General features: G+C 42.5%; 1 protein-coding gene across 2 annotated transcripts in view; it reads right to left on the bottom strand.

The window, feature by feature from the left end:
- KDM5B (lysine demethylase 5B) overlaps window positions 1-15879 on the bottom strand; it is a 48433-nt gene extending 32554 nt beyond the window's left edge. The window contains exons 1-4 of one of the 2 annotated variants that reach the window (XM_083617294.1): window positions 15352-15879; window positions 4800-4877; window positions 1604-1726; window positions 1092-1262 (exon numbers count right to left, since the gene is read on the bottom strand). In XM_083617294.1, the coding sequence (XP_083473420.1) occupies window positions 1092-1262; window positions 1604-1726; window positions 4800-4877; window positions 15352-15489 (510 nt within the window). In that variant the 5' untranslated portion in view covers window positions 15490-15879. The remainder of the gene's footprint in view (window positions 1-1091; window positions 1263-1603; window positions 1727-4799; window positions 4878-15351) is intronic. The other variant, XM_083617295.1, reaches the window with a different exon arrangement.
- Window positions 15880-22597: the final 6718 nt, after the last annotated feature.

Raw genomic sequence — 22597 nt, 5'->3', positions numbered from 1 at the left:
GCACACCAAACTAGTTTTAAAGCTAGTGTTACAGAAACAAAAAAGGTAAACCAAGTCCAGAAACGAAAAGGTAAACCAATGAAACCAATACAAAATTAGTATTATATAATCAAACTGCCTAATCCTCACAAGCATCCTGGCATCTGTTTCCAGACTGTCTTCAGAAACAACTCTACATACATAAAATTACAGTAGTCTAGTCTGGATGTACCCAGTGCATGTGTATTGAGTTCTTGGCCATAAAAGAACTGCAGCTCAGTGAAATATAGCATTTGCTTTGCAAGCAGAAAGTCCAAGGTTCAATCCCCAGAATCTCCACATGGGGCTGGGATTGTCCCGTTAGAACCCCTGGAGAGCTGCTGCCAGCTGCTGTAGTTAAATGGCCCAATGACCAAAGTATAGGACAGCTTCCTATGTTCCTATAGATGGTCTAAACTGGTTTTTGATCAGATGAAGCCTATCCTTTCTACATACATTTCTACTCTTTCAGTAAAGCAGTGTCATGTCTTTTCAGACATACCAGCTTTCTATATACCAACTGCACAACTACCTCAGAAACTGCAGATAAACTTTAACCACTTTGGGGTCCAATAAAGTAAGAAGCTTACTCCCATTCAATGGAAGGTAGGAAAGGAACCCAAGCAGGCTAGAACTGCACAAATGTAAGCTAAGAAGATTAGCACACTGAAAATGTGTACTGTAAAAAAGTGCTGCATAGAGCCCTCAAAGCAAAGTACAGCTTTAGATGTGGTTCAAAAGCTAACTACCTTGTTTCTAACTGTGAGGAAGGAGCAAAGCAATCCAAACCACTTCCTTTCTACTAGGCAAGAATAGCCATTGTAAGTATCAACTTCTTGATCAAGCAAGAAGATAAAAACCCTAAAAACAGCAGCTAATATACAACTACGTCTTTGTGTTCAGTGAAACCTTAAAAAATTATATTAAAATTTCCATGACTCTGCTGTAGTAAGTCTTTTTTAGAACTCTAAAAGCATTCACCAAAAAAGAAAATTGGAGAACTCTTTCCCACAATGGAAAAATAGTCAATTTGTAAAGAAGTTCACAATCTAGGAAAAGTAGTCTATACTCACCAGCAGACTAGCTCCAGTCTGAAATAAATTGTAAGGGTAAAGAATGCGCTCATAATGAGCACGAATATGTGAGCCCACAGCTTTTCCAGGAGCAAACCCCATCTTGGTAGCTATTTTAGTCCATTTTCTGTCCTTACACACCAAGTCAAATCCACCTTCTTCTGCAACTAGCTGCAAATGAAAAGGATTGCACATCAAGATTTACAAATTTACAGGGTCATTTCCGACAAATATAACTCAGAAAAGGAAACAGCTTAACTCCAGTGAGCAGGTGCTATCTTATAAATAAATGTTAGATCCAGAGGAAGTTATTACCTTAACACAATTACTTAGTGTGTCAGACAAAAACAAAGCTTTAAGTAATTAATACAACTACTTAATCCCTGTTTATCTAGATACTACATTCTAAAATATTTATCAATGCAAGAGCCTTCAGGACCAAACAAGTTTATTTTTACTTGCTTGCGACTGAAAATTAGCATAATTTCAGCCTAAAAGCATGTGAAACTTACCCTATTAAGCTGGAATAAATCCAAGATCTTTCTTTCTACGTGTGGAATTTTCAGTGTGCATCCCTGAAGTTCCCAAAACTTTGCAATCTGGTCCAGAAAATTCAGTTTTACGCGGGTCTGAGCCTGTTCAGAGTGTGGATTTATTATACAGTTTAGTTATTATTTTCAAGTACCAATTTAATATTCTCCAATCTATTATGCATAATGAGCAAAGAAAGTGAAAATAAAGGTGATTACTGTCTCTTCAGGTTAAGAAGCAATCATTATCCTGGGATGCAAGCAGAAGTATGGAGGAAGAATCTGTTGTGCTTTTAAGCAACCATGTACACCACCCAAATGTGAGTTCTTCTCAGTGCATGTAAAAACTACATCTGGTGGGACTTGAGCTCTACCTACCTGTATAGCAAGCAGAATTTGCTGTTTTAAAATTCTGAATGTTCTAAAGCACTAGTCCTTTCATGAAGCTAGATCTTTGGAGAGCTAGGAGCACCATGTGGATTCCCATAGATGGGTGGAATCTATGGTGAGTGGGAGAACATTTGAGCAAAGCACCACAAAGGGAATGTTTGACATATGGATGAGAGCCTTGAGTCTTGCTCAGATTCTCTGACAGCACAGCTGAAAGGACTGGTGACTGGAGCTTTAGGGTATGAGGTTTGAAGCCCATGCTCAAACCAGCTTGAAGTAATAACAATTCTGAGATTCCAACTTTTTGTGTGTGTGCAAGAGCCCTTTCTTATTACACCATTTAGATAGTACTTTCCAAGAGCTTTGATATATCCAAGGAAGGAGGATGCTGGAGAACAACATGGTATCAGCTGCTGGGAGAAAGGCCCAACTTGATTAAGATACTTCCACTCAGTCTTCAAACATGCAGGTTCTGCCACGCTGGAACTGGATAATGAAGCTCTCCCTAAGTCAAGAGGTTGTCATGCAAAAGAAGAGTCCATGGGAATGTTGTCCCCATCTCGGAAAACCATGGCCTTTAAGGCCAGTATGGGACCACAAAGTGAACTGAACCCTCTCTTTTCTCAAGACTTGGGAGAGGAGTAGGAATGGGGGGAAGGCATAAAGCATTCCTGGAGGCCATGGTGAGGACAGAGCGATTGACTAAGGAGGTAAAGAGGTCCACCTGGACTGTCCCAAAAGCGGGACACAGTTTTTCTAAACACCTCAAGTTGAAGCATTCATTCTCCACGAAGGAGGTGCTCCCTGCTCAGTCAGCTGGCTTGAGCATTTTCAATCCTTTTGAAGTGCTTGACAGAAATGGAGTCCACATGTTCTTCCACCTCTAGTGCCACTCTGTCTGTGTGACTGTTGGTCTGTGACATTGCTGGTTAAGATTAGGATCGCCCCCAAATGTCCCTTGGTTGCAAAGTGCTGGACTATGAAGTGGGCTGCCCTTCATTCCAGGTTGATGAGGAGAGTCTCCTCTGAGGACTAGGTGCCTTGGAGCATCCAGCTGCTGGAGAGAGGCCCTCTGTCTATCTGAAATGATGACTGTCCAAGGGGGTTGCCTGAGAGGGAATCCCTGGTGAAGGGAGGATTTCTGAAGCCACCACTGAAAAGAGTGACATACCAATCTTGACAGGGAAATGAGGATATGTCACTTGGCAGCTATGGAACTTCAATGGGAGAGCAGCAGCCACTGAAGAGGTCAAGAATGTAGTATTGCCATGAGACCCAGAATTTGCACCCTGAGGTTCACTCATGATTTTGACAGAACTGAGTGCCGCTTTGACCTTGCCTATCCTTTCTGGAGACAAGGACATTGTTCCCACAACAGAGTCCACCAGGGCTCCCAGATGAAGAATGTGCTGCAATGGAAGGCTTGAACCATGCAATCAGAAGAGGTCAAAAAAAGTGGCGAGATAGAATTTTAGACTGGGTCCATGAGAGAATTAACGCTCCAGAGCATTCAGAATTTTAAAACAGTGAATTCTGCCTGCTACCACTAGGTGGCATTTAAGTCCCACCTGATGTCTTGCATGCACAGGAAAAGACTTCTGAACAAATGCAAATACTGTATAGCATTTTAATACACACTACATATATTTATTTACTCCTGCTTCTTTAAAATGACAAAAATAATAATCATCTGATATTTTTGGTAGAATGGAATGTTAAAAGTAGTCAAAAGGAGCTTGCAGAATGAGCAGAACAAGCTTAATGACTGTTCAAAACAAAATAGCTGTCAACACACCACCAAAATGCATCAACTGGCACTTCTGAAGCACCTCCACATCTTAACCTCTGGAAAGGGGTAGGCATGACTCAATGTCACAGAGAACATGTAACAGCCAAGATATTTAGAGGAAAAGTGGTAGAAATACAATCTAAGATTGACTTCTCCTGAAGTCCTTCCCAGATGAACGAGTAGTGTGGTGTTTCCAGGCTTATGAAGTACCCCTTCTTCACATTTCTAGAACATTTGAAACTTTCCACTTTTCTGCATCTTATTTCCCATCTCACTCCTACGTGGATACTATTTTAGGATATCCTCATGTTCATTACTTAGATGAGGAGGTCCTCTTGGTTGCGCTACACTTTAGAGACGTGAATTTGGCAGTAACCAGGAAGAGGGCCTTCTCTGTAGCAGCACCTTCCCTATGGAACTATTTACATCTTCTGCAGACCAACACTAGTGTATTTCAGCCCCCAGGCTTTTGTTGGTGTTTGATTCCACTATAGGGTATCAAACTTTAATTTCCCTTGGATCACTTTTGTGTTTTTAATATTTTGGGAATGGATCTTTACTGATTTTAATTGTTCTTAATTGTTTAATCTGTTTATACCTTTGTATACCATGAGATGCCAAATGAAAGAAAGCATACTTAAATAATATATCCCCAGGAAGCTGAACATTAGGCAGAAAAACTGTCTCCAAAGAGACATCTTTAAAAGGTCAAAATGTTTGAGAAGCCAGCCAGAGAGCTAGCAGCTGAGGCTCTCCAGCTAGAATTTATGTCTTTGTCAGATCCTCAAACTGTTGAGGGAGAGGTAGCATTCTAGAACTTCTCTATCCAGCCTTACAGATCACAACAGAATGGTGGCTAATCACCACACCTGTTTCCTCTTTTTGTCTGAAAAGGAGATCTGCTGTTTTAATTAAAAATACTGCATTTATCTCAACAGTTTTAAGCACCCAATCCATCAGTGGTCACTGGGAAGTATTTACGATTAGTTAATTCATTACCTCCAACTCATTCAGCCTTTGGATCCGTGGAGTAAAGTGAAGTTTATCAACATCACATGCAAATGGAGGCTGCCAATCCTAGGAAAGGGGGAAAAAATAATTCAGTACAGAGAAGAGAATTTTTTGACAGAGCAAAACTGGTATACAACTTAAAAGATCTTGTTCACTTTATTTTCAAATACAACTTAAAAGATCTTGTTCACTTTATTTTCAGATATAGAAAAATCTAACAGAAAAATATAGTTCACAGTTACTTCTTACTAGCATTAACCTTCATCCAGCTTTGCAGGGTAAGATACTTACTGCAGGCACATTTCTCACTGTGCCATTTACTCACACACATAACCACACACAAATTGTCAGCTGTACAGCATTCCCAAGTTTGAGCCAGTTACCACTTAGTGATTTAGTAGTGTAAACAAAAACCACCTGCAGCATAAAATGGCCCAGAAAAGCATTGAATTTTGCCACTGGGGTGTGTTTATTACGCCAGCCAATTTAGTGGATTGGGGTAGTAAAACTCTTCACTGTTTTTTCATAGACAAATGGTCATGGAAAGGTCAAGCAAATGTCAGTCGGTTGGCACAAAATATGTAACACCGTTTGGGGGACCTTTCTCTAACCAGGAAGAGTTTTCTTTCAGGTTTCTAAATGGGGTAAGAAAAACATTCCCCCCCCAAAAAACATTAAAGTTAATTCTCAGTTGTAATTTCTAGACATTTTAGTATTTCCAGAGCATTTTTAAAATATAGTTTTTGCACTCTGGAATTGTTTGTAATTTAAAATAAAAACATTACTTTCTTGTTTATACAATATCCCATGAATATGTTTTCTGGCTCTGGGTGTTTGGGTTCTGCTGAGCACACTTCATCCGATACTACAAATACAAATATTATATGGGGTAAAAATGCTACCTCACACCATACAGTGCAAATTTCATTGGCATTAGAAAATGCATGCCAAAAACCACCAGTGCTGGAAATCTAGTCTAATACAGTAGAATGCTGTCATCACCAATATTACTACCTTTTTAATCTTTTCAAACACTGGAATTAATCCAAGTCATTGCATGAGCAGAACAACTTTAGCTTGCATAATGGAACCTCTCATCCTTCTCCGACCACACACCACCCCCAAATCTGTTCCAGGGGAAGGCCCAGAACAGGTGCAGGTGGGGAGGGCATGTGGAGAGAGGCGAGGAAACGGAAGTTGCACCGTGTGAGTAAAAATTGTTTCACTTGCACAGTGATTAAGTTGGATACAACTCACTGTTTCCTTGTTTTAATTTGTTTTATAATACTCTCTAAAATTTAGTAATAAAAATTAAAAGGAAAACAATCTGTACCAAGTCAAAGTAAATATGTATTTATATGGAAATATTTTGAAGTATGGAAATCTAAATAGAGAACATAGATTCTATGAGTGTGGGTGAATGTGTGCAGCTGTAGGCTGACTGATGTACAGAAGAGTTAGCAGATGTGGATACTGAGAGAGGATAAGTGTACTGAGTGAGTGCAATTCTACATTTTGGAGGTTGATCTCTTATATTCTCTTATATTGTATTATTTATAGATTTTGATATTTTCCATAATGTATCTATTTTTATTGTATTTTTTGCTTTTTCTTTGCATACTGCTTTGTGATCTTTTCAATGAGTGATGGAGCGGTGGATCCACTGCTCAAGCAGCCAAAAGAGCCTTAGGATTAAACTCCTCAGGGAATTTGTGGACCCAACCTCAAAATACCTCATTTCAGAATGTAATGCCTGCTTCTGCCAACGGGTGAACCATCAGTGGGAGCCTTCCACCAAGCTGAACATAGCTACCTCTCCCACTAACTGTGCTTCACTCTAATGTCAGAGGCCGGCAGAGAAGCATCACAATCCCATCTTAACCTTCTCCAGCCATAAATATGGAAGGAGAAGGAAGTACAGCTAGCCTCTGTTGTCATCCAGAAAGACAAGGCAGTAGAAATTTAAATTTAAAGGGAGAGTTACACAACTGCCATACTAATATGTAAGGACAGCCTAAACTAGAAATCAGAGGTGGATCTATTTAAACTCAAGATGGCTACATCACTTATGTTTCTCCCCCACCCTCTGTATAAGAGCTACAGATTTAAGAATTAATCTAGTCCCATACAGGTGAAAGTGAATCCAACAGCTACCACTTCTCTGCTACAGCAAGCATACTGACATTAAGGGCTAAAGTATACATTCTCAGGAACAATAAGGTTACAATGCCAAATTTTCTGATAGAGTGGGGAACACAGGAGGTGCTGATCAGAAAGCAGAAAGGAGGGCTACGTAATCTTTCCAGGACCTGCCAATTTCTCCTACAAATGCTACCCACAACGTAATTTTCTCCTCCCCTCTGCAAGTCCTAAAATCAAAAATCAGAGAGGGAAAGTAAGTGCCCAGACAGTATCTACAGGAGAGAACCGATGGGTAAGAACACCCCACCCCATACGCAACAACCCACTAGTTTTCTTCTGAAAATATTCCCCAGCCCACGTTGCCTTAGAAGGGAAAATACTGGAAAACTAACTAGTTTTTCTCCCATAATATCAGGTTTGGCCCACTTCACACATGGCATTTTTTTTTCCTATATAAAGATGGCTTTCAAATGGTCTAGTTCACACATCACATTAAGCCATAGTTCAAAGTTAACTATGGTTTAATATGAATGCTCATCATGCTATCACATGCAGCTAAGGATTTCTCACTCTACCTTCCCAGCTCCTGCCAGAGTCTGGCTTGTGATTATATCCAAACAAGAATTCCTGGTTCTTTCAAAAGCACAAGCAGTGGCCAACATTGCTTGTTTCCTAATGGTTCATCAGGAGCAAGCAAAGAGAACAAAAACTTTCCAGTGGCATTCACTACAGTGCATTCATTTTTTTAAAAAAATTGAAGTGTGGTTTAATGTGACTTGTGAAGCAGACGTATGGAAAGTGGTCCTGATACAAGCCCACTCCGGTAACTCTCTGTTTCCTGTTAAGTGTATGTTCTGAAATCTCCATAAAGTTTTCCAATTCTGTAGACTGCAAGTGCTATTTTTCTCTGCTACATAACCTTTTCACACATGTTACCACACTGAAAATTTAGCAAACCTATCATCCCTTTCCCTGACTTGGGTTTTAAAATATTGCTAACTTTTCCAATGCTGATTTATGTTAATTTTCTTCACATTTGTTCTCCCTTTTCTCTTCACTTATGCAAAGTAGCTGTCACCCCCACAACTACTTTGGAATGAGTTATAAATCAGCTACAACAATATTGTGTGTATAATTTCTAGCTCATCACAAAGCCATGGAATTAATCAAAAATTTGCTTGAGTCCTTTTCCTTAATATAGAAGGATTAATGATAAACTGTTGTTTTCCTTCACAGAACTGAGTCTTGCTGTATGAACATCAAACAGAGAGGGACTGTGGTACAGTGATGAAATTATTTTTCTAGTATGTTCCTTCAAGATAAGAAAACATGAAAATACATGGTCCACGGTATAAAACAGTGATGTGCCAACTTAAAGATAATAATAATAAGGGTAATTACTGGTAGGAATATCTAAAAGATATATTTGATGGCATGCTCTGGAATTGTTTTAATAGCATTGAAAAGGGTCAATGAAGTCTTGAAGACTTCATTACCTGCATAAATCCAGCATTTCAAATACTAAATTTGCCATTTTTAAAAAAATTGCCCCACACAGATAACCCAAAAAAGCTTGATCATTCAAAAAGTACTTCGTATTCAAGTGCCATCTTACAAGTACTACCCAATTAGTGCTTCATACTGAACTCTCCAGCCCAGGTTGTTTTAAGGTGTGTATGTACACCAAGCTTCTTAGTTTGTGCAGTACACCAACTACAGGCTGTGTTCACTGCCTTAGGTACATTCACTTGTCTCTGTCTGGTTCATAACACATTAGGCATGCCTCAGCATGCCACAGTTCATACAAATAACCAGATTGGTTTCTACATGTTTCTACAGGGATGTGATAATAATGCACAGGTTTTGCACAAGAAATCACTTTGATCTATGTATGCCCTTTTAGCAAGACTTGTGTATTACCAGTTGAAGTTTCTCTTGGGAATGAAATTGCAATATTAAATTACATTAATAGAAATCAGACATGTAAGGTATAGTCTCTGTAAAAATCACTTCTAGGTCTCTGAGAAAGAGGGGAGGACTGATGTTCAATAAGGCATCACTGATCAAGCCCTAGACCAAACTCCTAGAAGTTTTTTATAGTTGGACCAAGATTGGGGATATAACCTGAAGGTAGAGGTTGGCTGGAATTTCTTCAGGTAGGATGTTGGGTTTATGAGGACTTTCCAAGGGCAAGAAAGCAATTGGGAAAAACCTCCTTCACCAAGAACTGCAGATTTTCACAACTAGTCAACCAAATTGAGACTACTAAGAAGCAAGTTCAGAGAAGTGGTATTTAGCAAATGAACTGCAATGCAACTGGTGATCCTTTACTAACAGTGGCTTGAAAAGAAAACTTAAAAGGACCACGTTACAAATTTTCTTAGAGAAACAGAAGCTATCATTTGCAAAACTGCACAGCCCCAATTTTAAGTCATGCAATGTAGAGTTGATTCCCACATCCCTTTGTTGGACCTCCCAAAAATAAGAGTGTACTCTTGAGACCATTAGCATGCACAAGGAAAGTGTTGAAAACTATTCCAGAATTACAAGTTTTTCATCTGATTGTGCCATCCCAACAGTAGAATATGAAAACTAAGATACAGATTAGATTTAAGGTAATGTCTATCATCAGCAGGTAGGTCCCTGTTTCAGATTTTCCAAATGTTCATATTTTGAAAGGCATATATCATAGCTGTCAAGTGTCCCTTATTTGAAGGGACAGTCCCTTATTCCAGCACCATGTCCCACTGCTGTCCCTTATTGATGGATGTCCCTTAAATGTCCCTTAAATGATGTCCCTTAAATTTCAAAGGAAGCAGCTCCTCTCCCTCCCTCCCTGCCAGCCAGGGAGGAGGGAGGCTCCAACTGTGTTGCTTGGCTGTGTTGCTCACCCAATAAGAAGTCTAAGAACGACTGGGGGGTGGAGCTTGCATGCCTTGTGTGTGGCTAGTTAATGCAAGCTGAGGGGGTTTTTGAATGCTGGACGCCATTTTGTTGCATGTGCTACAGCAAACTTTGCAGTGCAAAGCCAGGCCGGGGAGCCATCTTAAGTTGAGGCTGCATAGGCCTTGTGGTGCATATGATTCAGATTCTATTCAGTTGAACCTCTGGTTACAAAGTTGGTTGGACAGTGTTCTCGAAGCTACCCAGCATGAGTTTGACCAGACGGCAGGAGGACAGGAAGACTGGAGTGCCTGGAACAGGTGAGGCTGCAGGTCCCTTATTTTGGCTGCTGATCCCTTATTTTCAAGGCTGCTGGTCCCTTATTTTCAAATCTGTAAGTTGACAGCTATGCATATATTTTGAAATTAACATTTATACCACCTGAATGTATAGACACAGAGAACTGCTAGAACTTAATCAAAGTACCAGTATGCCAAGCTTTGGCAAGTTTAAGTCTGGTGAAAGTGTTTTTCTTGGCAAAGATCATGCCCTTTTGACAGCAAAAATCTAATATGCATGACCTCCGAACTCCATTCCAAGAGAAGCACCTGTTGAATTCCTTTTTTTGCTGTCAAAGGTACAATGTCTATGCTAGGCAAATACAGTCAAGAGGTCACAAGCTTGATTGAAAGCTATTGTTTTATGGTAATGCTAGAAGACTGTACTCCATGTTGCTATAGATATGACACTTCATACAGAATAGTAAACAATACTATCATAACCTCATTTCAGGAAGCAAAATGCCTAAGAAACAGACTAAGTTTCACCTTTTTATGAAGGTATGTATATTAAGTCTTCTACAACTGGAAGGAATAAAGCATGTGATGTTGAGAGTGATTCTGCTATCCCAGTTAAATAAAAGTTGTTCACATCAAAGGATCACTTGATAATAAATAAAATTGAAAGCAAGATGCATATTCTTTATGTTCAGAGTAAGGGCTTCATCAGGGGTAATAAAAAAACCATAGTGTGTTGTTACATGAACAAGCTCAAACAAATCGTAAGTATGTGCACTTCCTTTCCCCTTCATACAAAAAAAAGAAAGATGTAAAGCTTCTATTCCTGGTTAGAAACAAATTGTGGTTTGTTGGTTTACAAACTTGGCAAATGGTGGTTTGTTAATAAGTTAGGCTCAAAACCTGGGTCTGATCCAAGGCTTGTGCCAGCTCATTCAAGTAACAACAACCTACTTCTGTGCCGCCACCAAGAAGGCAATGTCAAATGCTGAAATGTGCACATTTAAGCCATTTTAACTCTCTTTTTTCTGTGAAATGAACATTATTTGAATCCAAACATTCCCATTTGATGAGTTCTGGTTGGGCTATTAGGAAAACGAATTCTTAGTCCAGAAAGGAGGTTTTCAGTTACGTACATTATCAACATTGCCTTTATAGTTCTGGTGCAGATGGAAAGAAACATTTGGAGATCTGGAAGTCATTTTACCTGCCTGCTAGACATCAACACAATTACAGCTGGGAACAAGCTTTAATTTTCAGAACATCACTTGCTACAGCACCTTTTCCAGGGAAGGCCTGGGAGTGAAGATTCATCTGCCTTCTGGATAGAGCTCCAGAGAAACAATCATCCATCCCACTTAACTTTACAGCATCTCTACAACAAGTAGGCATTTAGCAGATGGTGTCCACAAAACCCAATATCCTTTGGGTGGCATTTTGGACTGGTAATTTATGGTGTGGGCATTTCTTTTCTTTTTTAAAAATATAAAGGTTACCACCCCATTTTTTCTTTTTTGGCTTCCTTTATCCCCTCCCCCCTCCTTGGTGTACAGGATTTTAAGTCTGTAGATTTAATTCAGTACACAAGTTGCACTAATTTCAGTGAGACTCAATTATCCGTAACAATCACCCTGATCAGAGTTAGGAGCATCTAAACCCTTTGAAATCCATGGTCTTAGGCATGCCTAAGCACACAATCAGGCTGTGTGCTGGACTGCAGCCTATAATATTAAGTATTCTGAGACCAGTGCAAAAAAATCTTCAGTTTAAAAGCAGATGGAACCTACGGTCCAGAGTTTAATTTCACATCAAATACACCAATATGAGGTGTTGAGTAGCATTATTTGGAGACATTAAATTCCATGGGCATTTTGTCTTGTACATCATTATTTGTATGCTTCATTATTCAACACCTTCATTTGAAAACATACAATTCTCACAAATGTCACTCTTTTAAAAATATTTGTCCGCTTATATAACCAACAAAAGTTGGAGTAACAAGTTTAAAAGAAACACACTCAAAGAACATGGTGGTAGTGTGTACCTCATTCAAAATGGCAGCAGACTGCATCTTGAGTCAGAACAAAGCATTAGTGTTATGGGTTGGAGGGATTATTACATACATACAATTCTCATTGCTCCTCCCCCCCCCCTTTTTAAAAAGCTCTTCAGCAAGGCAACAGAAACAAAAGGGATGTCATTTTGTCTCTGTAGAGCTGGAAGCAAGAAAGCAGGCTCCTATAAACAATTATTTGCTACCAAGCGCTGCCAAAATTAAGTGACAAAAAAAAACAGGCAAACACCCAGCAATGAATCCTTTGGAACAGAGATGGCCAACTTGTGTCCTTGAGGGTCATATTATAGTCTAGATACTAATCCATGGGCCATCAATATTTTGTGCGCTCTGACCCACTCAGGGATGAGCAGGCCCTTTTATAAATATGGTGTCACCTACCAGCAAGGATCTCAAATGTATGGGACACAATGCCTTCATATGATAAAAGGCCTGTGGTATGTGCTTCCTAAAAAAATCACCTCAAAGGGCAGCCTGGCAATACTTTACCTTTCTAGAATGCACCTAAGCTTGAAGTAATTTCTGTGAAATGCATGTCTCATGACTTATTTTCCTAAAAAGTAAATCTTGACTGGTAGGACCACTGGGACCAAACAATCAAGCCAGGCCATCTCAGCATTAACAACATACATAACACACACACACTTTACCTCCACCCTATTCAAAGGCGCTAAAACCACAACCAACCACCAACAATAATTTTACAAACACAGGGATTTATAATGAATGTCATGTAGGTAGGTATGATACACAATCTTAGGTGCAGTTTTTATCTTGTTCAGCCACAGACTTTTTAATGCATACACATGTACAATTAAAACATAAAAATGAAACTGAAGAGAAACTTTAAAAGATCATATATTAAACGGAGTTACTTTCAAATCAAAAGGCTGCCCTACTTAAGTGTATATGTGAGTTCCACCCACCAATCACTCTTTGCACCCAAACCTTAGTGAAATAAATGGAATTTAAGAGGAACAAAGGTTGACAAGATTTCACCTAGTAGAATAAGAAAAGTTCCTACAAGCTACTTTCTTCAGTCAAGGGTCAATCTTCAGTTATGTTTTCCAGTTAGGACTGAAAGTCGTACTGAAATGTAACTGGATACAGAGAATGAATAAAATTCAAGTTTCATTGCAGAACTCAAGTTCATCAATATGTCTGATTTATACACAGCTCCAAATTAACATTTCAAGTATTTTAACTAGAATGTAAGTTGTTTGAATCCATATTTACCAATACATCTCCCTAAATGAAGATTGCCTTCTTTTTAGTGAAAGTAGTGTATACCCCTTGTAACAAACAAATCTTTGTTTCTTCAAATCCTTCCTCAATCACAGTTTACCTTTTTTAAAAAGGAAGTGCAAATAACTGGGGTAATAAAACTGAAGTAAATTATACTGAGAAACAATTTTTTAAAAACTGAATTGAGTTAGTGGCTCAAAATCACCCCTTCTATAGCCCTCTGTAGTGTCTGTTTATACTGGTAATGATGAAGACTTATCACCCTTCCCACTATGTATCGCACTCTAAAATGGTGGCCATGTCTGCCTAGGATTCTGAAAGAAAATATCTCTGAAAACTCAATGGCTTCTATTTATATATTCCCAACTTTAAAATATGGGTGCCAGTATTAAAATTAACCCAGATGGAACTAAAGTGGCCACAGAAAAGCTTTTTGTGGGTACAGAAAACATGGAAATAAGAAAATCCACAGTCCTAGCTCAACCACAATGCCAACATGGAGGGCAACACCCAAGCAGCTGTCTCAGGTTTTAACACAGTGACTGCTATAAAGTATTTCTCTTGATATTAGTAGCCCAGTCCCCAAGAATTTGACAATGCTTAAACTTTGTTAGACAAACCATGTGGAACAAACACTTATTTACCTTCAAAATACCCTACTATAAAAAAGGTAAAACGGTGACAATGGCTGCCTCTTTCTAGCCATAAAAAAATCAACTACTTCTGCTGCATTAAGTCTTTAGGAAATAAATAAATAATGTGTTCTTTCTTCACTGTAGTTGCCTGTAAGGTAAAACTTGTTCCCTCAATTTAAAAGTGGGCTTGCAAGGCAGGTTTTGAGCCTTAATAAAGTTTCTTCCACCTCCCCCTTCCTCACTCATTCGAAAAGCTACACTCTTTATTACTTAACTAGCTGCTAATATGATCCTGTGCAGAGAAACAAAAGCCTCAACTGGGTCTTGAGAGGCTTTTGCCACTGGAGCTTCCCTAGCACGAGTCATCCCAAAGGAAGCACTTCGGGACCAACTTCCCCGTTTGATTTGGAAAACTAGCAGCTGAAGAAACGTGCCTCATTGTGTGAACGGTGTGCGTTTCTTGCTTTTTCCCCCCCAACCCGCGGGATAAGACACACAAGGCAACTTTATTTGGGTCGTGGAGGAGGAGGAGATGGGGGAGCCGCGGGAGGGGAGCTCCCCGAATGGAAAGTGAGCCAGGGGCCAAAGTGAGAGAGCCATGGGGGCGAGAGAGAGGGAGAGGAAAGGAGGGAGGGAGGCGAGAGAGAGAGAGGCAGAAAGCTCACTGGCAGCCATATTAGAGTGGGTCTCCCTCGGGGAGCCAAACCTCCAAAGTCCGCTGGGCTGAAGCGACACAAGAGGGCCATTCTGCACTCCAACCCATGACCTCGTTTCTGTGGGGTAAACGCGAGCCTGGCCTCCAAAGCGAGTCCATATGGGGACAAGGACGCCTTTGAGGACTCTCTCAGAGCTCGTCCAGAAACCCAACGCTTGCCCATCATTGAAGGGTCAGTGGGTGGAGGTGGGGGGGGCTCTTTCCCCCCCATGAAGGCGTGCAGTGGGGGGGGGCGAATGGAAGCCCCCCGAGACGCGCTGAATATTAAAGGGGGGAGGGGGACCGACGGAAGATGTACAAGTTTACTGAGTGGGGATGTGTAAAATGATACCTGCCCCCCCCAATGCAGGGGTCTTGGGACCGGGAGTTTTTAGGAACTTGGAGGGCGGGGGGGGGCAAAAGGCTCGAAGGGGAAAGAGATGTTGTTGTTGCCCCCAGACTCTCTGCACGCAGTTGCCCCCCCCCAGGTTTCTGCTCGGCCGTCCACGGCGTCGCTGCTGGGGGTGGGGGGTGAAGGCGGCGCACAGGTCGGTCGCCCAGGCTCACTCACCGGCGGCGGCCGCACCTTGCAGATCCCGGTCTGCTCGGCGATGGGCCGGATCTTGTGGATGAAGGCGAAGGGGTCGGCGAACTCCTCCCAGCTGGGCTCGAAGACGGGGCACTCGGGCGGCGGCAGGAACTCGGCCATGGTCAGCCCTGGGTCGCCGGCAGGACGGGCAGCGCCGAGTCAGGCAGCCGTTCCGAACAATCCCCCAACAACCAAAGCGTCACCGAGCGCCGCTGGAACGGCCCGTGTGCCTCCGCCAGAGCGAGGGCGGGGGGAGGGGGAGAAAAAGAGTCCCGAGGAGGAGGCCCGGCCCTATGGAAAGTGCCTCCTGAGGGACCCGCCCGCCCGCTCCCCCACGCCACATGGGGTGCCAGCCCCTTTTCTCCACCGCACCCCTTTGTTCGGGTTGGCTCGCGGACGCCCAACTCTCTCGTCCGAAAGAGCTTGCGCAAAACACGGGTTGCCTGCGTGCGGACGTGCTCGCTGCTCTTTGCAGAAAGGCCTCTTCTGGGACGGCCGAGTATAGGGCCCGTCTTGGCTACGCCCATGGGGCCCATATGCGTGAAAAGTAATGGGGCTGCAGTAGGAGCAGAGAAAGTATTGCAGCCGGGGCTGGTTCAGCTGTGTTTCTTTCCCCCTCCCCCAAAGGGAATGTGTCTGTTTTGGAAAGAGGGAGCGTGTTCTCCCTACGAGGTTAGGCCTTCAGGCCCCATGGTAGGCTTTCATTGTTTTGGTGGGATCGATCCAGTGATCCAGGAGTCCATTTGGACTCCTGTTTGCCGACAAAACGGGACTGAGGAAAAAGGAGCCACCTTTGCAATTCGCGTTCTTCGCCTGGGTACCCATTATTTTGTTTCAGGGTACACAGTACACTCAACATAGTCACTCCATTTTGTTTCTCTGACAAAACCAGGAACCCCTAACAATCATCTTCTTCATTACATGCCTTCCACTCTAAAATCTGTATTTATAACTTAATTTCATCGTTTTTCCATAATTAATAACTAATAAAATGATTCAACTAGCTGTGCTGTTAAATAGCTGTTTCTGACTTACTTGGCACCAATTACGACAGAACAGTTTGTCCATAACAGAAAAATGTCCATTTTTATGTGATAACACCCAAATGTGCAAAGATTGACATTCTGATCATGAGCATATTTTCTTGCTGGTTTTAAGTGAAGTTGCTTTAATTTTGCCAGCCCCAGGCACCTTTAAAACAAAGCACAACATATTTATGCATTTAAAATAAGTTTGTTTCACATATGGTGGGTTGAAAATCACATTTTGTTTTATTAGGATGCTGTATTCTCACATTGATACTGCCAAATGATTATCAATTACATAATTCTGAAAAACTTTAAATGTTTTAAATGTGCTATAGCTTTAATGTTGAAATACTTAAAAATGCCTAAATATGCTTCACGTGTTTAAATATGCTTCAGTAGGCAGGATTCTTACCTTTTTTTTATAAACATACAACAGATCCACATGTGTTTTCAGATGCAGTAGTTAATTCTACAAGAGAATAATGCACATGCAAGGAAGATTAGGACTCGGTGGTTTTATTTAGCCATGCATTGTTTTAAAAATACTTCGTTGTCAAAAATATATTAATGTGTCTCAGCAAGGTACAGTATATGAAACAAATAATAGTCTGACATTTAAAACTGAGTTTGGGTTTGCTTTATATTCATACTTTATACTGTTTCATAGATAGAATTTTGGTTTCTTTATGTGCAAACCATTCCTAATTCAAAATGGAAATTGAGCCAATAGGGTTAGCAGTATGTTTTCTCTCACATTAGTTTTATTTTCTTTATTTCTCATGCATTTCTAATATTACCTTTGCTTTTTTTTCAAATTAAACCAAATAACAGCCTGATTATATTGTATGTAGGCTTATGGATAAAGCCCACCAACTTCAGTTATTTAATTTTGTAACTTCCCATAACCCAATTATTTCTTGATCCTGATCTTTAGAGAAGCCAGAGCTTTCCAAATTCTGTGTTGCAAAATGTTAGTGTGTTGGTTGCAGTGTGTAGGTGTGTCCGCACAAATGCTCCCAGTGCTTCTGCTGGGGCTGGAAAGGGGTTAGTTTAACCTCAGGTTTGCTAGGAAAACTGGATCACTTTGTCATGAAATGATGCATGTGGATCACCAACATGAAAAATTTGGAAAGTTCTGTCTAAAGCTATGATCAAAATCATGTGGTTTTGTATCGATTCCAAGAGAATGCTTAAGGCTGCAATTATAACTTATTTACTTGGGAGTAAGCCCCATTTAACTCAGTAGGACTTCCTTCTGGGTAGATACATTTATGCTTGCATTTTAGCTCTAATAGTGGGGAGGGGGACACTGAGGGAAGTTTATTGTGTGGCTTGTACATTTTAAGTCATGCACAGATTATACATTTGATCACCATAGTCAACATCACATGATATAAATTGTGGGTGGCTTTTCAAGTAGGTATGGATCATTTTTAGTACCATGCATTTTGTTACAAGACTGCAATCTTCAGTCCATTTCCTTCAGAATAATACTGCTGTTTTAAATTTAGAACTAATGAGGAATAAAATGAGGATACATATAATCTATCCCAAGTGTGTGTGTGTGTGTGTGTGTGTGTGAGAGAGAGAGAGAGAGAGAGAGAGAGGATTCCATTATTAAACCACAAGAATTATTTTATCCCTAAAATATTATGTTCTGTATAAGTTAATGGCTTTACCAAAAGATAAAGGCCTTTTCAAAACTTCTTATTAAATTAAGTAGAGCAGGAGTACCGCAGGATTGGCAAAATCTCCTCGTTTAGTCCTGTCGTGCAAAACTTTAGGATTTGTCTTTGTGGCGTGGGGGTGGGGACCTACAACGTGACTGCTGCAATGACAGATTCCATTCAGTTTCGCCAGCAACAGGGGATCACTAGAGGCCTCTAAGCTAATGAGCTCCATGCAGAGAACGCCAACCACATGGGTCTCTACTCTCTAATCCACCTTCTTCGCCTTTATGATCTATGTTTACATGTGCGGAGGGATCCTTCACAGCTGACAGCCACCTCAGTGCCGGCACTTCTTTTTTTAAAGAGCCTCTCTATTCTCTGGGATAGGCCAGGGCTTGGGGGGACGTCAGAGGGGGAGGGAGGCCGAGCTGTTTCATTGTCTGCGCCTGGCTCTGTGCAGTGGGGAAGCCTTCCCTTTCCAGTGCAAAGCAGTGCGCGGGGCAAAGGGGGGGGCGCACTGTAACGCTGCTATCCCTGTCGCTTCCCTAGGTCTCATACAAGACTTGGAGGCCCTTGGTTCAGAGGGGACTGTAAGCAGATCACTGGAGTCCCCAGGACAATGGGAATTAATGGTTGGATGGGAGGAAGGGAGCCGGGGGGGGGGGTCACTGCTCGGCGCAACTATCCGGAATCCTACCACGAGTTTACTTAGAAGTACGCCCCACTGAGCTCAATAGGATTTGTTCTCGAGCGTAAGGTTGCAGCCTTAACGTCTAGGCTATTTTGATAAACGGTGCCACGCTTCAGGGGGAGGGGCGGTGATCCACCGGGGAGCTGGCAGTTGTTAACAGTGCTCCGCCCACTGATCTGTTCTCTCTGGTGGGGCTTCCCTCCCCCCCCCAAAAAGGTAGCTTTGTCGCTGCTCCTCTCCCCATACCGGGCCACAACCTTTCCCCTCCCCGCCCCATACCTTCTCCATGAGATGAACTGACACCATCACCCCCGCCCCCCCCGTTTTATAATCCTTCCTTCCCCAGCAGGAACCCCTTCGCTTCCAGCAAAGACCGGGCTCCCTTCCAAGGGGGTGGGGGAGATATTGGAACTGTTCCAAAAGTTGTGCACAAAAGAGGTTCCTCCTCTTCTCCCCCCCCCTCCCCAAATGGAGCCACTGACAAAGGTTGCTGAAGGGGTCCGCTCCAGACCTCCTCCTTCAGCACCCACAGTGTGTCCTCAGAGGTGGGGGGGCAGCGGCGGCGGCTTTACTTAAAGAGAAAACAGATCAAGCCATCTTCTCAATAGTACCCCAACACACACACCCCAAATCTGGAGACGCCCATTGTAATCTCTTCCCACCCTGAACTCCTTAGTAGTTATGCCTCCCTCCTTTAGTATTGCACAAAGCTCGCTACCTACTACACACCTACCCCTGTATCACTTCCAGCAATCCTGCAGCAGCTGTCCCAACCCTCCGGAAGAGTATCGCCCCCCCCCCTTGTGTAGTCTTCCATGCTACTCTAATCCTGCCTCCACACCCCCAATTTCATTACTGGGAGAGGGTGAGGAACTTGGGGTCCGGCCGGGTGATCCTGGGTGTGAGCAGCCCTAAAGGCGTGCAGGTTAGCAAACAGACACCCCCTCGGGCCCCTACTCCGGACCACTGCCCCCGTCGAGGCCGATGAACAGGACAAAGGGAAGGGGCAGCCCCCTCTGGTGTCAGCTTCTCCAAGGGAGGCACAACCCACCCCGGACGCAACCCAGGCCCCCCTCCCCACCCCCTCCGCATCTGGCAGGGGTCTGCCTTACGGAGGCCGGCGAGGGGAGTCGAAGGAAGCGCCTCCATTGGTGAAGAAACACATCGAGCATTATTACCAGAGGGAGGGAGGGCGTGTTGGGCTGGCGGGGGGGGGCATGAGGCTCCCCTCGGGGGTCGATCCAGCAAAGAGGGATGGTGGAGCCAAAGAGCCGATCGACAAGGCAGCCACCCCACCGCACCCTACGGAGGTGGCTCCCCATTGAGGAACTCTCTAGGACCCAGGGGAGCAGCGGGAGCTGCACGTAGCACACGTGTATTCGCTCCCGCATTTCTGGGCCAGCCTGCTCCTCCCTCCCGCCCCCCTCCGCCGTCCAACCTTGCAGCCATCACTCCTCTTTCTCCGCGGTCCTGACACCGCCCCCTCTATTATCCCGACTTCTCCATTGCCCCGCGCCCTTCTCTAAGTATGCGCTAGGCAACTTCTCCAGCATAGCAACAGCTTAAGGGGAGTCTTCGCCGTCGAGCCACATGGGATCAGGTCTTTTAACTTACAGCGCCATCCTGAATTTCGAGGGGACGTCGTTTCCACACTGTGGAGTGGGGGCGGGTTTGCCAAGCTCTAAAGCGTGGGCCTTTTATCCACGCGAGTCATCTTCACGAGGAAGTTACTGAGTTACGGAAAGCAAGGCGTTGCCCCACCTCCCAGTACACGCTGTGGGTGAAGTTCAGCACAGCTGTAATCTAAGTTAGTTGCTGTGTCTACAGAATCAGGGAGTGGTGTTTTTTATGATGGATAAATAAAAAAATTAGCAAAAAGGGCATGTGTGTATTAAAAGCTACAGTGGAGCACAATCCTTTGTATGTTTACTCAGAAGTAAGGGCCATTATGCCCGAAACTAAGGCCCAGGTAACAGCACAATTTTAACCACAGAAGCTAAGAAGTGAAATCTAATGATTTCCGTGTGGCTTATTTCGAAGTGAGAATGCACAGAATTAAACAGATGTAAAGAAAGCTTTCATCAAATGCACTATGCTAAGAAGGCTTTTGTATGATCATGATAAAGGTCAAATATATGTGCCTGCATTAAAAAAAACCAAAACCCACAGCCTTAAAGTCCTCTGTAGACTTTATGCTGATATCCAGTGCTCACCACTGCTGTATACAATATTTAATGCTACTTGATATTTGGCATTCAATATTTATTAGTTAAGATATTTTAGGCTGTCTTTTAGGACTAGGATCCTGACAAGGCAGTTTCCATTAGACAAATACAGAATCATATTTAATAAAAATACAAAACCACCATAGAACATCTAAAAACAATAGGAAAGCCGCAGAAAAAGCAGCAGAAATAATCAATAACTGTAAAAGAGCAACAAAGCAAAATAGTGACAAATAGCAAGGTCAATTCAGCACATGCTAGTCACACTTCCTGAAAGACCCTCTTTTACTCAATTGTTTGTAGCCCTGTCTTCTTTGGCAATTGGCCACTCTTGAAAGAGGTAAGGTGGGATTCAGGAACCAATCAAGAAACATTGCATTGCCAGTAAAAAAAAAAAGCATGCACCCCACAGTCTAAAGCACGCACATTTTGAAATAAAATTTCAAAATCAAAGCTGAATTTTTAAATTTCAACAGCCATTGACATTCTGTTTCAGCTCTCTTGCAAACATCTTCCCAGCTGACTCCAAGGCTTGAATAATTCCAAGGCAATCTCCTCCTGCAATAAAAAAAAAACAGCAAACAGAAACGACCAACATATTATTGATAATCCACTTCCCCCACTGACTGGTTCCCTACAACTCCTATATGATGGACCAGACATGGCCTTCAGATTCCAGCCAGACTTCTTCACTCTGTTCTGTGTCCTTAGACCAGGATGGGGAACATAAGTAAAAGGGGGCAGAGCAATGGATGCAACTCTTAGCTTTACACAATAGGCTAAATGGCAGTCACTAAAAAATCAATGGTATCTTTACATACGTCTCTCCACCTGTCCCATTTTGCTGCCTGGGGCGAAACAGAAAGATGCCACCTCCTTTCAAGGTCACGCTTACTGAGGTTAAGTGGCAGTGTCTTCTGGTGAGATCTTGTGAGGTGGTAGGCAAAGAGTTTGCAGTGATGCCACCCACAGGATTCTGTTGCCCGAGGCAGCTGCTTCAGTCTACCTCATGGGCAGGCCAGTCTTGCCATCTACGCATGCAAGAGGCATTATCACAGTTCAAGGACACATTCCGTCCAAGCACGCAAAAAGGGCCAAAAGGAAGGCCAGTGAATGTCTGACATTATTTTATTACATTTCTATCCCACCTCTCTTCCATTACAGAAATCACAGCAACATAATGGGATTCGCAGGCAGTCTCCTATCCAGGCCAGAGTTAGATCTCACCAGACTGAGATGTGCAAAAGATCACCAAAGAGGCTGTGCCATATGCCTTCAGACCAAATCCTGGAAGGATCCTGGGTATTAAGAGTAAAATGGTGTGATTATTTTATCTATATATAGATATTGGTTCCCCCAAGCATACATGCCTACTCATAATCTCACACTCGTGTGCATGGTTCTATTTTGGCTACTACATGAAGATCCATCCTAGGAGGACGAATTGATGCTTAGAAGTAGGATGTTTTCATCTGAAACCAAAATGAAAATAATCCAATCTTGATTTCTTTGCAGATTTGGGATTAGCAACGGCCAGGCAACAAGAATCCACAGGAAACCATTTGTAGTGTTTATAGTAAAATGACGATTTCTGGCAAACTAGCCAACTCATCC

Source organism: Podarcis filfolensis (genome assembly GCF_964270895.1).
Source record: "Podarcis filfolensis genome assembly, chromosome: 6".
Taxonomy (NCBI): Eukaryota; Metazoa; Chordata; class Lepidosauria; order Squamata; family Lacertidae; genus Podarcis; species Podarcis filfolensis.
Note: the sequence above shows the minus strand (reverse complement) of the source record. Positions and strands in the feature narration are given on the sequence as shown.